The 14,764-nt window shown below is 48.6% G+C and overlaps 1 protein-coding gene across 2 annotated transcripts in view; it reads left to right on the top strand.

Annotated features, from left to right (window-relative positions):
• The window catches only part of CLIP2 (CAP-Gly domain containing linker protein 2), a 63,942-nt gene that overhangs the window by 17,561 nt on the left and 31,617 nt on the right, over positions 1-14,764 (top strand). For both annotated transcript variants that reach the window (XM_054166310.1, XM_054166309.1), the window contains exon 2: positions 6,805-7,343. In XM_054166310.1, the coding sequence (XP_054022285.1) occupies positions 6,805-7,343 (539 nt within the window). The remainder of the gene's footprint in view (positions 1-6,804; positions 7,344-14,764) is intronic.

Genomic DNA, 14,764 nt, shown 5'->3' with positions numbered 1-14,764 from the left:
ATGGTCCCAGGACTGTATGTTGAGAGATGCTCATGAGCCGCAAGGCCTGCTGCCCTGTCACAGGTTAGTGACATCTATGGCATGGACCAGCAAGATGAGGATGTGGTGGCTTCAGGTCTTGTGCCAGTGACACTTGTGCCAGGCTGGTACAGTTTCCCTTGCTGGCTGGTGGATGAGAAGCTTATTGATTGCCATGGAGAGGGAAGGCAGCCCAGGAGTGGGCAGGCAGTTCTGTGCTGCATGTCAGGCTGTCTGGTGATGTGTTGGGATTTGAGGGTAAAAACCTCTGCAAATGAAAACAGAGAAGGAAAAAGCTCTCTCCTAGGGGCACTGTAAATCTCTTCTATAAATATTGTGCATTTTCTTATTTCTCCCTCCCTTCCTGGCATGAGACCTGCTCTGGTATACCTCTTTTTTTCCTTCCTTTCTTTCTTTTTCTTTTTCCACCTTCCCCTTTTCTTTCTTTTAAATCTAATGTGCCTCCATTTTATCAATTAACTGCCTGTCTCCTGATTCCCATGGCAACACGACCAGGCTGTTGCATTTCTGTTTCCTTTGGCAGTTGGGGTGCCTGGCATGTGTCTCAGGAGCAGTAAGATCACAAAAGGGTGTTCTGCAGGGAGTAGGAAATACACAGGCAATGCTCACTATGCACCACTTCTCATGCTAAACCATTTCTCTCTTCCTCTCCCTCCTCCCCTTTAGAAACAAGTTTCCTTTCCCCTTTTGTTTCAATTGCCTGGTGATAAGAAATGAGCAACTGGAGTGCTGTGGGAGGTTGAAAGCTGTGGAGGGAGTGAAGGGATGCATGGCTTTGCTGGATGTGGAGGGCACTTAAATAAAATAGCATGGGGCTGAGCACCTTGAGTCCTGTGTCCAGTTCTGGGCCTCTCAGTTTAGGAAAGATGTTGAGTTGCTGGAAGGTGTCCAGAGAAGGGCAACAAAGCTGGGGAGGGATTTGGAGCACAGCCCTGTGAGAAGAGGCTGAGGGAGCTGGGGTTGCTTAGCCTGGAGAAAAGGAGACTCAGGGCAGACATTATTGCTGCCTACATCTCCCTAAAGGGAGGTTGTAGCCAGGTAGGGATTGGTCTCTTCTCCCAGGCAACCAGCACCAGAACAAGAGGACACAGTCTCAAGCTGTGCCAGGGGAGGTTTAGGCTGATGATAGGAAGAAATTCTTCATAGAGAGAGTGATTGGCCATTGGAATGTGCTGCCCAGGGAGGTGGTGGAGTCACCATCACTGGAGGTGTTTAGGAAGAGACTGGATGGGGTGCTTGGTGCCATGGTTTAGTTGATTAGATGGTGCTGGGTGATAGGTTGGACTCGATGATCTCCAAGGTCTTTTCCAACCTGGTTAATTCTATTCTGTTCTATTCTAAGAGGATGTGGCCAGACTCTTTTCAGTGGTGCTCAGCAATAGGGCAAGCAGCAACAGGCACAATGGAAATTAGAACATGAGGGGAAAAATTCTTCCAACCTGGTTTATTCTATTGTATTCTATTCTGTCTCATTGGGTATCCTGCAAAGAAGGTTATGTTCCTGCTGGTGCAAGTGCTCTGACCATCCAGCTTTCAGAGCTTACTTAAAGGTTATTTTTTTCCCCCCATTTGCTCCTGTCCTGTACAAAGTTCTATCTTCACCCCCTCCTTCCCCAGACATTTCCAAGAGCTGGAAGAGGCCATCCCCTGTTTGCAGAAGTTCTTGTGCTTCCAGGGATTTTGGACACATGGCTTTCATTGACACAGTAATGAGAGCCATGTGAACAGGCTGAGGCTTCAATTAAAACCTTTAACCTCTCCAGCTCATGGTGGTAGGAATTTATTTGGCTCCTAAAGTCTTGGTGCCCTGTCAGCATGGGATACCCTGTCACTGGGGGCCCTTAAAACTGATGAGTTCCACAAAGGGCCCTAAGCACCAGGTCTGTCATGGTGGTTATTAATGCATCATGCTTGGGCTTTGTGGAAGCTAAAGGGAAAACCAGAGATCTGGAGCTGGGTAAGATGTGCATTGAGCTGATACTGTGCACGACTTTGATTTACAAGTTGTTGTTCAGCCCTGAAAGCTGTGACCTACAGGAAGACCATTTAGACTGAAAAGAATGAGCCTGGCTAATGAACACAATAGGGCTGTAAAGTTGGAAAGCCCAAGCTGTAGAGATCCTGCTTATTGCTTGTGGTCTCTTGGAGCCTGGTCGCAGTGAGAGGGAGGGAGGGAGGAGCTGCCACTGCAGTCCTGTGAGGGTTGTGTTGGACAGAGCAGCAGAGAGAGATCCTTCTGGACCTTTCCTGGAAGAAAGAGCTTTCCCCATCGCTGACTTCCAGGTGAGCTGCTGAGTTAGATGCCTAATAGTGATATTAATAGAGTTCCTGTAGCTTCTTGATTGGCATCAAATGACAGGGTTGGAGTAGGAAGCAGTCAGTTTGTTTTGCTGGGTTTGTTTCTCCTGTGTAACTCTGCTCAGCTTCGTACCTGACATCTGTGCCCTTGCTTTGCTGTTAGCAAATTTCTTGGAACTTGTTGGTATTTAACTGGGGGGGTCTGACTAGAGCAGGAAGATTTTTCCTTCTCCAGAAACAGCAAATCCAAACAATACAGGCATAAACCAGCCCTAGGTGCCTCTAGGCTGAAGAAAGCTGCCCAGGGGGATTGTGGAGTCTCCCTCTCTGGAGATACTCAAAACCCACCTGGATGCATTCCTGTGTGACCTGGTATAGGTGATCCTGCTCTGGCAGGGATGTTGGAGCAGATGATCTTTTGAGGTGCTTTCCAGCCCCTAACATTCTGTCATTCTGTGAACTTCTGTGGGCTTGGGTGGCTTTCCCCTAAGCTGTAAGAACTGCTTGGGGAGTGGGTAAGTTCAGATTTCAGGTCTTGGAGAGCAGTGCTGTGGCTCATGTATGGTGTGGGCTATCCTGAGCTGCTCATGGGATCAAAGACAAGTTGTTCATCACTACCTTCTGCCCTTCTGAAGAGCTGATGACTAAACACCTAGCTGGCAGGGTCAGAACATAGTCTACTCAGACTGCTTTGGATGGATGTTGTCTGGCCATCCAGTTAATGTGTCCATCAGACCTGAAGCTGAGAAGAATGAGTTTTAGCTTGATCATAGTGGCTCTTGGCTTCTCTGAACACCTAGGGCACTGTAGGAAAATGGGAGGCTTGCTTATTATTTTATATGTGGATAATGAAGGTCCTGTAAAATGCCAAGTTTCTCCACCAGGGCCATGATGAAGAAGGTGACCCTTCTGGCAGTTCCTCACTTAAATCCTACCTTCTTGAACAATCCACCTCATGCTAAAGAATAATCATGCTTCTGCCTGCATGGCTGTGCTCAGGAGCCTGTCATTAGGTAGTTTCCCTGTGATCACTAACTGCAGCTTGGCAGCCCTGCCTGTCAGACAGGCACCTAAACTAAACAGAGTGTACAAGGGCACACTAAAATATTGGGGGTTTGGGGAGCATGGTGTGGCACCAGGGTCCAAAGAATTGTTTTGGGTTTTTTAATGGTCCAAGTCAGACTTTTGAAGGTGTTTTACAGTAAGCCTAGATGTGGTTTTAAATCCTGCTGTGTTGTTTGTTCAGCCTTGGGTAACCTTCCTGCCTTTCTTTGCTTGAGCTTCACTGCTGAAGGCTTTGCTTATCCCAGCCACGTTTGCAGAGGTGTTCACGAGGGCTAATGGAATCTGGACCCTGGTCATTAACTGACAGCTATAATAAAGACTGCTAGTGTGCTGAGCCCCAGGCTCCAGTAGGACCAGCAAACCAGCTTTGATCTGCTGTGAATACAGAGGCAGAGCCCCCCCCCCCCCCACCTCCCTCATTTCTGTGCTTATAGTCCCCTGTACAGCAGAGTTGGACTGGGCTGTGCTGCTTGGCACGTTGCACACGTGTGTCACAACCATGTCAGCAGCATGAGGTCTGGGTTATGGTGCTGTGCTGAGCATGAAACCAGGATGTAAGCTGTGTTTCTAATTTAATCTAATTTCTTTCATACCCATGAAGGAATGCCTATCAAAGACATTGGTGATTAAACCCCTCTAGCCATCTCTGCATGTTAAATTGAAGGAGTCTCTAAATTGTAGCTTGCTGGTTCCTAATCTTGGCTGCTTTAGTGTCTTCTGCTATTGAGAAGTGAAATGAAAATGGTGGCCTTGCTTTCTGCTTGTGGTTGATTTTGTGGTTCACATGGATGGAGCCCTGTTTCCTTCTCACCCTTCTTTGTTTAAAGGCCTTCTGCAGAGATCAAAAGCTCAAAGTATCTTCGAGGTCTTTTGTTTTTCAGTTGTTAAGGTGAAAATGATTCGTGGATGTAAAGCTATCCCTCTAATGGAGCTCATCTTGAGATACTGGCTTTTACAAGACTGAGAGTAACACAAGCTTGAATGTCAGACCTTTGCCAAAAAAAACCCCAAAGAAGTTAATGAAGAACATGTGAGGTTAAGGAAACTTGAAGAGCAGGGCCCAAAGGCCAAGGGAAGGTTTCTGCAGGGAGCTGGCTGAGTTCTGCCGGGAGCACTACAGTCTCAGCTGCCACTAGTGATTTCAGCTGGGAGCAGTGTTTACTCCATTACCCTTCCTGTGCCCATGATGGGATGGGCCTCTTGAGCATGCCCCATGTGCTGAGCTGTGCATGCTCTATTTCACTGAGTTTTCTCAAGTTGTTCCAGCTCCAGCCCAGCAAGCTTAGTGAGCAGGTTGGAGGCAATTCTGTTCCTAAGAGGGATTTGTGTGATCGTGCCTTAACTGCTGCTCTGTTCCTGGTCAGATGAGGTTCAGACCAGCCAGAGGTACTGCTGGCTTGTGGGAGTCAAACTGGTGAAATTGTGCCATAGAGATTTGTCAAGAGTGCTGACTCTGGAGCCTAATGAGAACCGAAGTGTCGCTATTAATCCTTCTTAACACTGCTGGTCTAGCAGAAACTCCAAGTTCTTTACGCTGGTGCTGAGGCGCTGGTGCTTTCCTTTCCCCTGACATCAGACCTTTAGCAGAGCTTTGAAGTACTTTGGTTTGAGAGCTTTTATGTTCTTTAGGCTTTCTAGGAGCTGAGCCTGATCTGTCAGGCCCATTACTTCTTGAAAGAGCTGTAGAAATGGGGCAGGCTGAGCCATAGTGATGGCTGAGGCTGCACAAGTTTCACAGTTCATTTCAGATAAGCACTAAAGTTTGCCTTGTCTCTGCAGCTGCTCAGGCTTTCTCTGTCAGCCTCCTCTGGCAGCAAATGTGAATTTCCCCCTGGGTGTGCTTTAGGCTTTTCTGCTTTGTGGCACCCATAAATTTCAGCTTAAAGTTAGGCTGAGGAGTCCTGGTAGCTTTCATTGAACACAAGATGCATGGGGCCGAGTCTCATGCACATACCCCTGGAGCAGCTGTGGGGAGAAGCACACCTGGGACCACAGTGCTACCAAGAGCTGAGAGTAATTGAAGGTCTATGGTATGCAGAGTAATTGAATGGTTTGGGTTGGAAGAGAGCTTTAAAGGTCATCTTGTCCAACTGCCCTGTAGTGAGCAGGGACATCTTTAACTGGAGCAGGTTGCTCAAAGCCTTGTCCAGCCTGACCTAGAATATTTCCAGGGATGGATATGACTTGCTGGATCTGATTTTGCAAGCTTATTTCCTCAGTTGCTTGATTGATTTCTTTTAGGGTTTTATTTAACCTCCTCCTTTAACCTTCAGAGGGTTTTAATGAAGTTCTTATGTCATAGTCTTTCATTCCCTTTGAGCCTAGGTTGAAAGCCCAACATTTGTGATAGAGAGCTTGACACCGGGGTCAGCAAGAGTGGGGTCACTGCTGACTCATTTGCTTGGGTTGACTTTGTTCCCCTTCAGGCAGAAGTCATTTAGGGACCTCCTTGTGTGTTACAGAGTTGGGCCAATGAAGGGTGTGCTGGACAATGAATTTCTAGCATCACCTGCAGCTTTCCTTCTCCCAGCACAGCAAAGCATTGCTGGAGACCTGGCTCTGGCTCGACGACCTGATACTGGAACTGGAGCATTCTTTGCTGCAGGTTTTATGGAGCTCAGGGCCCAGCAGGTCAGCTCTGGGAGGGCCATGCATGCAGGGCTTGGTAGATGCTTCCTGTTTATAGGCAGGCTGTTTATACTGAACGTACCCCAGGTGTCTGCTCACCGCTGGGTTCTGCTCCTGCAAAGGGCATTGCAGCAGCTGGGAAAAGGCAAATCATTTGCAGAGGCAGCTGCCTGGTCCCGCAGGAGCTCTTAGTACCCTGGATGGGACTGCCAGTGCTTGGACTAACTCTGCTTTATCCAAGCACATGGAGCTCTCCTAGCACCACAGCCTCACTCATTTTTTATTATTCTTTTTAATTTTTTGTTTTGCTTTCTGTTTTCTTCGTGGATGAAAGGGTGGCTTTGGCATCTGTCTTCAAAGCAGCAGAGCGTTGGGTCTGCTTTTGATCCTTAAGCACTTACCACCACTCCTGTCCTTGGGAACTTAGTCACATCACTGCTGCCCTACAAAGTAGCCTTTGGTGCTGTGAGGGGAGTGGGTGTAAGTGGGCGTTGCGAAGGGAGGTGAAGACCTGGGGTTGGTTCTTTCTGTTGTGTGCAAGAGCTGCAGAAAGTGGGCAGCAGACGGAGATCCCTGTGCAGATTGCCTTGCTGCCGAGGAAGATGTGTAAGTGAGGAGGGCACTCAGGTTTTAACCTTCGCCTGCTCTAAAGCTGCAACCCCACCAGCAGGCCCAGATGTTTCCTTGGTTTTGTTGCAGATGCCCTTTCCTGGTGTTTTGGCTGCCTTGGAGGATTTCTCCTCCTATCAAACCCTCTTTTCCCTTGCTTCACAGGCTCACCTTTACACAAGCAGGGCGCCACCTCCACCGCCAGCGCCGAGAAGTCGGCCTCGAAGGTCGCCGAGGTGGGCGATGATTTCCTGGGAGACTTCGTGGTGGGCGAACGCGTCTGGGTCAACGGAGTGAAGCCAGGTGTGATCCAGTACCTCGGGGAGACGCAGTTCGCTCCGGGCCAGTGGGCAGGGGTGGTTCTGGATGAGCCGGTGGGCAAGAATGACGGCTCCGTCGGCGGAGTGCGGTACTTCGAGTGCCAGCCGCTGCAGGGGATTTTCACGCGACCCTCCAAGCTGACGCGGCAGCCGGTGGCCGAGGGCTCGGGGAGCGACGCCCCCTCCGTGGACTCGCTGACCGCTCAGAACCTGTCGCTGCACTCGGGCACGGCCACGCCGCCCCTCTCCACTCGCGTCATCCCCCTGCGGGAGAGCGTCCTGAACAGCGCCATGAAGACGGGCAACGAGTCCGGCTCCAACCTGTCCGACAGCGGCTCCGTGAAGAAAGGGGAGAAGGACTTGCGGCTCGGAGATCGCGTGCTGGTGAGCTGCTCCTGGGGTCTCCCCCTGCAATGGCAAAGGGCAAGGATTTGTCCCCTCCCTAAGTGCTCCTGGTCAGGACTAGAGGAGGATGGAGTTGGTGATGAGGTGTGGGATAGAGCTTGGGCTTGGAAGGGGGTGTCTGGAGCAAGCAGGTGTCAGACATGGTTTAGTTAGTCCTGAGGTGCTGGGTGACAGGTTGGACTCGGTGATTTCTGAGGTCTTTTCCAACCTTATTGATTCTATGACATCTGCTCCCGCTGTTGGTTGGGATGCTGTGTCCTGGATTTGTCTCTCTCTTTCAAGAGAACATTTTCCAGAGTGTTTATTGTATTGGCCAAGTCATGAGCAGTAGAATGAGGGCAGATGGAGCAACTCAAACAGGAGAAGGAAACAGAGGGAAAATCATTGATTATGGATGTTTGTCTCTTTCAAGAGAACATATTCCAGAGTGTTTATTGTATTGGCCAAGTCATGAGCAGTAGAATGAGGGCAGATGGAGCAACTCAAACAGGAGAAGGAAACAGAGGGAAAATCATTGATTATGGATGTTTGTCTCTTTCAAGAGAACATATTCCAGAGTGTTTATTGTATTGGCCAAGTCATGAGCAGTAGAATGAGGGCAGATAGAGCAATGTGAGAGGGAAATAGAATTAAAATCATTGATGATTGCTTCCTAATCCAGTGATGCTCCCCTAAATGGTGTGCATCAGGGCTTCTGAGGAATTTGCAGCGCAGTGTCTTGGTGCCTGAGGTCCAACACGCTCTGCAAGTATTTCTGAGAGTCAATCCTAGATGGTTTGGTTTTATGTTTGGATTTGTTTGGGGCTTGTTTTGTAATGAAGTTAGATCCTTAAAAGCCTTCCCTTCCTGCCTGCTAATTTATCTACCCTAGATGTTCCAAGATAAAATTTGTGCTATGATTTGTTAGTGTAATAAAGTGCAAGTCTGGAAGGAGCTCAGCATCACTGTGGCTCTAGCAGGAACTCTCAGCTTACAGAAACACTGGGAATTGTTTGCATGCAGGAGAGGAGGTCCAGAAAAAGAACAGATAATGACAACAAAAAGAGATAACAGCAAACTGTGGTTCAGCAACATGTGCTTGGCTTGGCAGACAGCTGTTTTCAGTAATGGAGATGTCAGCTAATCATGTTTGGTGTTTGAGTACATAAACAGTAATTTAGAGTTCACCTGAGTTGCTTTAAAATCCCTGACTAAATCTTTGCCCTTGGCCTCTGTGGATTGGTACAGTTTTGGTTGTCTTTATTTCTTCATTGCTCCTGCTCTGTGCAGCTATTCTCTGTCTGAGAATAGCTTTTAGGCAGGTGGGATCCACCAAAGGCTTTTCAAGTTCAGGGGGACATGTGTCCTCTGTAATTGCTCAGTGTGTGGAGCACAAGGTTGCAGGGAGCCCTTCCAGCTCTGTAAGACCAACACCTGGCTGGCTGTGTTCTGCTTGTTTCCTGCTAGTGCTTTTCTTTAACTTCATTAAAGTCCATTATGGCTTGAAGACATTTTGGCTTTTCAGTGGCATTGTTCTGAGACCCTTTCTGACTCTATAGCAGTTGCAAAAAGTGACTTTTAGCTTTCCATTAGAAGCTTTCCATTAGAAGAATTAGATAATATTTGCCTTTGGCACTTCCCTGTCTCAGCCTTTTTCCCAGAAATGCAAAAATTGCATTAAAGAGATGAAAACCCAGCCCTGATAGTGTAGACCTCATCTCTTGAAGCCTGGCAAATGAATGTGGAACAATTAACCTTTGCTGCAGCGAGAATGGAGCTTCCCAATGGATGATAATCACTGGAGTGCTGTGAGGCTGGCTTGTTGCCTTTCTCCAGGGACAGAAGGGCTGGAAGCAGAGCAGTGGAACAGTTGAGCATGGGAGGAATCTCTGCTGTGTTTTTTTCACCTGAGAAAATGCATTTTTGCAGGCTTTGAAGGGGAGGCTCTCAGCAGCTGAACTCATTCCACTCTAGATGTGGTTGCTTTCTAAAGAAGGGTGGGAAGAAGATGGCTCTTCTCTCTATGTCAGTCTGAATTAACAATAATTCAAAGTTCCCCTTAATAGAGGTATTTTGCCCTTCAGCCTAACTGTGACTGAACTCTCCAGTACCGAAATGTAGTAATAAAGAAGGCTGTTTAAAAGTCCAGGTTCCATCCCTGGTGGCTGGTTGGCTCCACTGCTGTGGGTTTTTTTTTCCTGGACACCCTTTGGATGGGTTGTAGGTTTGTGATTTTTGCTAGGAGGCCAAAACCAGAACAGATGTTGGAACAGCAGAAGCAGCACTAGCAGGGAGATTGTGACAGAGTGGTGCCTTGGGTGATGGCCAGGCAGGACTGCTGTGGTGGGCTGGCCAGGCTGCTGGGAATGGACTCTGGGCTCCCCCCTTGAGCATGGGGTTTTTAAGCATTTTCTCCTCTGTATGCTGCAAAGTGGTTTTGCCTGTGGTGTGTTGCATCCTCTGGCTCCTGGCAAACAGCATAAGTCTGTTTGCATGAATAAACTTATGATGCTCTTTTCTTTAGCATCCCCCCTGCATGCCTCCCCTCCCACCCTGCTCTGCCAACCTGAAGCTGCAGAAAGCCTTTAACCTCCTGAATGAAAGATGATTTCCCTTAGAAGCTCCTCAGCAAGGAGAATTGCAGCCTAAGCCTAAACCCTTCTGCCTGGGCAGAGACAGATACTTAACTCTGCTGCTATCAGCTCACTTTGAGCTGTATCAGTGCCCAAGACAGAAGCCTTGCTGCTGTGAAGGCATGTGTGAAGTGTTACAAAGGAAGGATTCATGCTCTTTGTTTTCCTGGCTGCCCATCAGAGCTTTCCCAGCATGGTGGAGTCTTGGAAGTGTAGCAATGCTCCTGTATGGACTTTACAGGCAATGACAAGGCTTACTTCCTTATTGCAAACTAGGCAGTAAAGAAGGAAGGATCCTGCTCAGTAGTTCTATCAAGGTGGTGTTTTCAAGGAAGGTGTTTTCAGTCTTCCACTGCCTGCTTTCAGCTCAGTCCCTCAGGAGTCCAACAACTGCTGTGTCAGGACTGGAGAATGCAGCAGTACAGTGGAGCCCAGGACCTTGCACGAGGGCGTGGGAATGCTGGAGCTCTGTCCCTGTGCAGGCTCGTGATGGCCACTGGGAAGTGGAGTCTTCCAGTTGCTTGTAGGATTCAAGAGACAGGAAAACATCTAGTTTTAGACTGGTCTTGTAGCACAGATTATTGCCTTTGTGTGGAGTGAAACCCAGCATGACTGCTATTGTCCCAGGAGCAGTGTTCCCTGTCACTGCAATCCAACTAAGAGGAAATGAATAGCCCAAAGCAGCTGTGCTGCCCTGCCCTGCCCTGCTGCCACATGAACCCTTCAAGCCTTTTTGTGCACACACTCCTCCCCCCACCCCCAACCATTCATTTGGGCTGATGCTTTGACTAGTCTTGTCTTCTGTGTGCAGTATCTGTCATTACATAGGAGTTGTGAGTAGCCTGTGGCGGAGCAAACTGTGTCATTAACGTGGGTGGACTTGTATCAGCACAGCCTCAGGAGGGGAGGCTGTAATTCCAGGCTTTCCCCTAACACCACATCCCTGGGATATTATTTTCTCACTGGTGCCTGAAAGATAAATGTGCACAAATGCCTTGCATCAGCAGTGCTGTCAGCCTCATCCCTGTGCAGTGCTGACTTGTGCTGTGGGGATGGGAAGGCACGGAGATAAGTGGCTGGATTAAAAGAAGTAATAAAAATTCCTCTAACTACACTCAGGGAGGACTGTCCTGTAATTCCTGGCTGTGTTTCACCCCTCACCCTAAACAGCAGCTCTGGGGCTCACAGATGACATAGTGAGCATCTGGTCACATGAAACCACTGATGGTCAGATGTCACCTGATGTAAGTTGCATTTACAAAGCTGACCACAAGCCAGATCTCCACCTTACCACCAGCTTGCTGTCAGCTGGGACAGCCCCAGTAAGCAATGGCATACATTTCCCACAGGGATGTGCATTTACCTCCTCTTGCTTACAGATCACTATTTCATGGGATCTGTAATGGCTGGACACCCCACACCGCTGCAGAAAGCACCATCTGTAGGTAAGGGCTTGTGCAATGATCTGCTGCTGGTAGGGCTAGGGAGAGCTGAATCATGGCAGTGCTTGGGAGAGCATGAGCCATGGAGTGGGGCAACACAGCTTCTACCACCCACAGCTCAGGTAGGAACAGGCTGCTTGTGTGGGTAATTGAGATGGGGGGGAAACCCTTGTTTGCCCAGGGGAAGGGTTGCCTGCTTCAGTTCACACACTGGATACAGCCTGCAGCTCAAACTGGAGCAAGCAGCACTTGTCCACTAAAGGTGAGCTCCTGTTTCTTGTTGGTACCATTCACTGAGAGTGTAAGACAGGCTTATGGGCTGCACTTTAGAAGCAGTTGAAGGCCTTCAGAGTAAAGGGGGTAAAGTAAGGGTCCTCAGAGTAAAGATGTTCTGTGTCTGCCCTTTCTCCACCCTTCCCTTCCCCTCTCTCCCCACAGGTGAGCAGTAGACCCCACATGAGGCACAGGAGCCCTGCAGAAGAGACATGACAATGTGTTGTACTGGGGCACTGATTCTTCTCTCCTCAGCCCTCTGGTCAGCAGCATGGCCCTGTGGAAATGTTTTAGACAGAAATGTAGTTGGGTAAATAAAGAATTTTAAGCAGGCAGCACAGCATCATCTGCATGGCTCTTGCCTGGGGATGTGCTCAAGCAGGTGTCTACAGCCATTGCCAACCCCTGAGCCAAGCATGACGTGAGCTCCAGTCCCTGTTGGCCTGACTGACACTTCATGTTTTATTTCCCTTTTCTCCCTGAGCACTATTGGAGCTTGCTGCAAGCAGTGCACTGCCCACAGGCCCTGAGCTGAGGACAGCTGTTGAAAGGCTCTTGCAGAGAGCAAGAAACTGCTGCAGGGTGAGCAGGGAGGACGTCAGGGGAAAAGAGCAAACGCAGGCTGGAGGGAGTCAGCCGGATGGAGATAGGGCCTGGTGCTAATTTGGTAAATGGTTTAAATGATATATTAGCAGCTCTGATGAAGACAGTGTCTGGAAGGATTAGCATCATTGTCTCTTCAGCCCTGGGATATGCTGGGCTGGTTCCAGTTTTGTCATTTTTATGAGGGAACTGCAGCGAAACATGATGTCAGTGACAGCACAGTTAGCAGGATGGGCACGTGGATGCCCTTCCTCTCTGGTTACACCTTGCTTTCCTGACTCACCAGGTAGGACACAGGCCTGATAAGTATTCCAGACATCGTTTTGTTGTGAAGGTCAAAACCAAGACTGTCTCTTGAGACTGTTTGAGTTCTTTCCTTGAGGAAAGTTCAAGTGAGGAAGATTCTTTGGTGAAAGGCACCGGAACTAAGGCAGAGGATAGGATAGGATAGGATAGGATGGAAATAGAATAGAATAGAATAGAATAGAATAGAATAGAATAGAATAGACCAGGCTGGAAAAGACCTTTGAGCTCATCGAGTCCAACCTATCACCCAACACCATCTAATCAACTAAACCATGGCACCAAGTGCCTCATCCAGTCTCTTCCTAAACACCTCCAGTGATGGTGACTCCACCACCTCCCTGGGCAGCACATTCCAATGGGCAATCTCTCTTTCTGTGAAGAACTTCTTCCTAACATCCAGCCTAAACCTCCCCTGGCTCAGCTTGAGACTGTGTCCTCTTGTTCTGGTGCTGGTTGCTTGGGAGAAGAGACCAATCCCTACCTGGCTACACCCTCCCTTCAGGTAGTTGTAGACAGCAATAAGGTTTGCCCTGAGTCTCTTCTTCTCCAGGCTAAGCAACCCCAGCTCCCTCAGCCTCTCCTCACAGGGCTGTGCTCCAAACCCCTCCCCAGCCTTGTTGCCCTTCTCTGGACATGTTCCAGCAAGTCAACATCTTTCCTAAACTGAGGGGCCCAGAACTGGACACAAGACTCAAGGTGTGGCCTAACCAGTGCTGAGTACAGGGCAGAATGACCTCCCTGCTCCTGCTGGCCACACTGTTCCTGATACTTCAATCTGGAGCTGAACGTTCCAATGTGTGGCTCTGAGGCTGCTTGAATCTACCTGGAGAGGGTGGACCACCATGACCTTCTTTATTCAGGAGTGTTTTTACCTGAAGCAAAGAAACTTGAAACAAGACAACCCCCCCTTTGTCACTATGTCAGTGTATTTTCTGTTCCTTGGAGCTTCAAGGAAGAGCCATTTTTTGGCTGCTTTTTGGTATTTTTTCAGAACCAAACACAACTAAACCAAGTAGCACTTTACATTTGGTCAAATCCAGTTCTCCTGGACATGAATAATCTCAGTTATAGTTTAGAATCATAGAACTGGACCTTGAGGACTTGTCCTCCCATAAGGTGTTCAAGGTCAGGTTGGATGAAGCCCTGAGCAACCCCTGCTAGTGGAAGGTGTCCCTGGCTGTGGCAGGGGGGTGGAAGTAGATGATTGTTAGCCATTGGAATGTGCTGCCCAGGGAGGTGGTGGAGGTGTTCAAGAGGGGATTGGATGTGGCACTTGGTGCCATGGTTTAGTAGTGATGAGGTGTTGGGTGACAGGTTGGACTTGATGAGCTTCGAGGTCTTTTCCACCTTACTGATTCTATGATCTTTGAGGTCCCTTCCAACCCAAACTCATCTATGAACCTGTGAGTCACCCTGCTGGAAGGAGCTCATCAGGCTTTGAAGGTGTTCACATGAGGCTCTGTGGGATTGGGATCATGTGGGTTGGGAAAGGAAATGGGGCTCTACATCTGTAATTAAAACTCAATAAAAATCAAACTGAGGGAGCTTACCAGCAGTGGCATTAAGATGAATTGCAGCTACGTTGAGTTCAACTTGCTGCTAAAGAACTGTATTAGAATGGCATTAAATCATTGCATTAATATTAAGAGGCTAAGTCTGTATAAACTCAAATCAATCAAAGAGGGGACTGCTGGTGGACTGGGAGTGATAGGTGGAGAATTTTTTCTGCAGCTGTTCAAACCTGAAACTTGCCAAGTACCTAAGTACCCAACCCAGAAATGGAATATTTTTTTTCACTCCTGGATGAAGTGTAGGTTATTCAGTCTGGAAAAGAGAAGGCTCCAAGGAGACCTCATTGTGGCCTTCCAGTACCTGAAGGAGGCCGACAAGAAAGCTGGGGAGGGACTTTTTAGGATGTTGGGTGGTGATAGGACTAGGGAGAATAGAGCAAAACTAGGAATGGGTAGAGTCAGATTGGATGTTAGGAGGTAATTCTTCACCATGAGGGTGGTGAGACTGGAACAGTTTGCTCAGGGAGGTGGTAAAGCTGAGGGCTCATTAGCTTGGAGAAGAGGAGACTGAGGGGTGACTTCATTCTTGTTTATTGATACGTAAGGGGTGAATCCCGAGGGGATGGAGCCAGGCTCTGTTGGGTGCTGCCCAG

The sequence above is a fragment of the Dryobates pubescens genome, chromosome 13 (genome assembly GCF_014839835.1).
Source record: "Dryobates pubescens isolate bDryPub1 chromosome 13, bDryPub1.pri, whole genome shotgun sequence".
In the NCBI taxonomy this organism is placed as follows: domain Eukaryota; kingdom Metazoa; phylum Chordata; class Aves; order Piciformes; family Picidae; genus Dryobates; species Dryobates pubescens.
The sequence above is the reverse complement of the archived record's forward strand: the minus strand, read 5'-3'. Positions and strand labels throughout refer to the sequence as shown.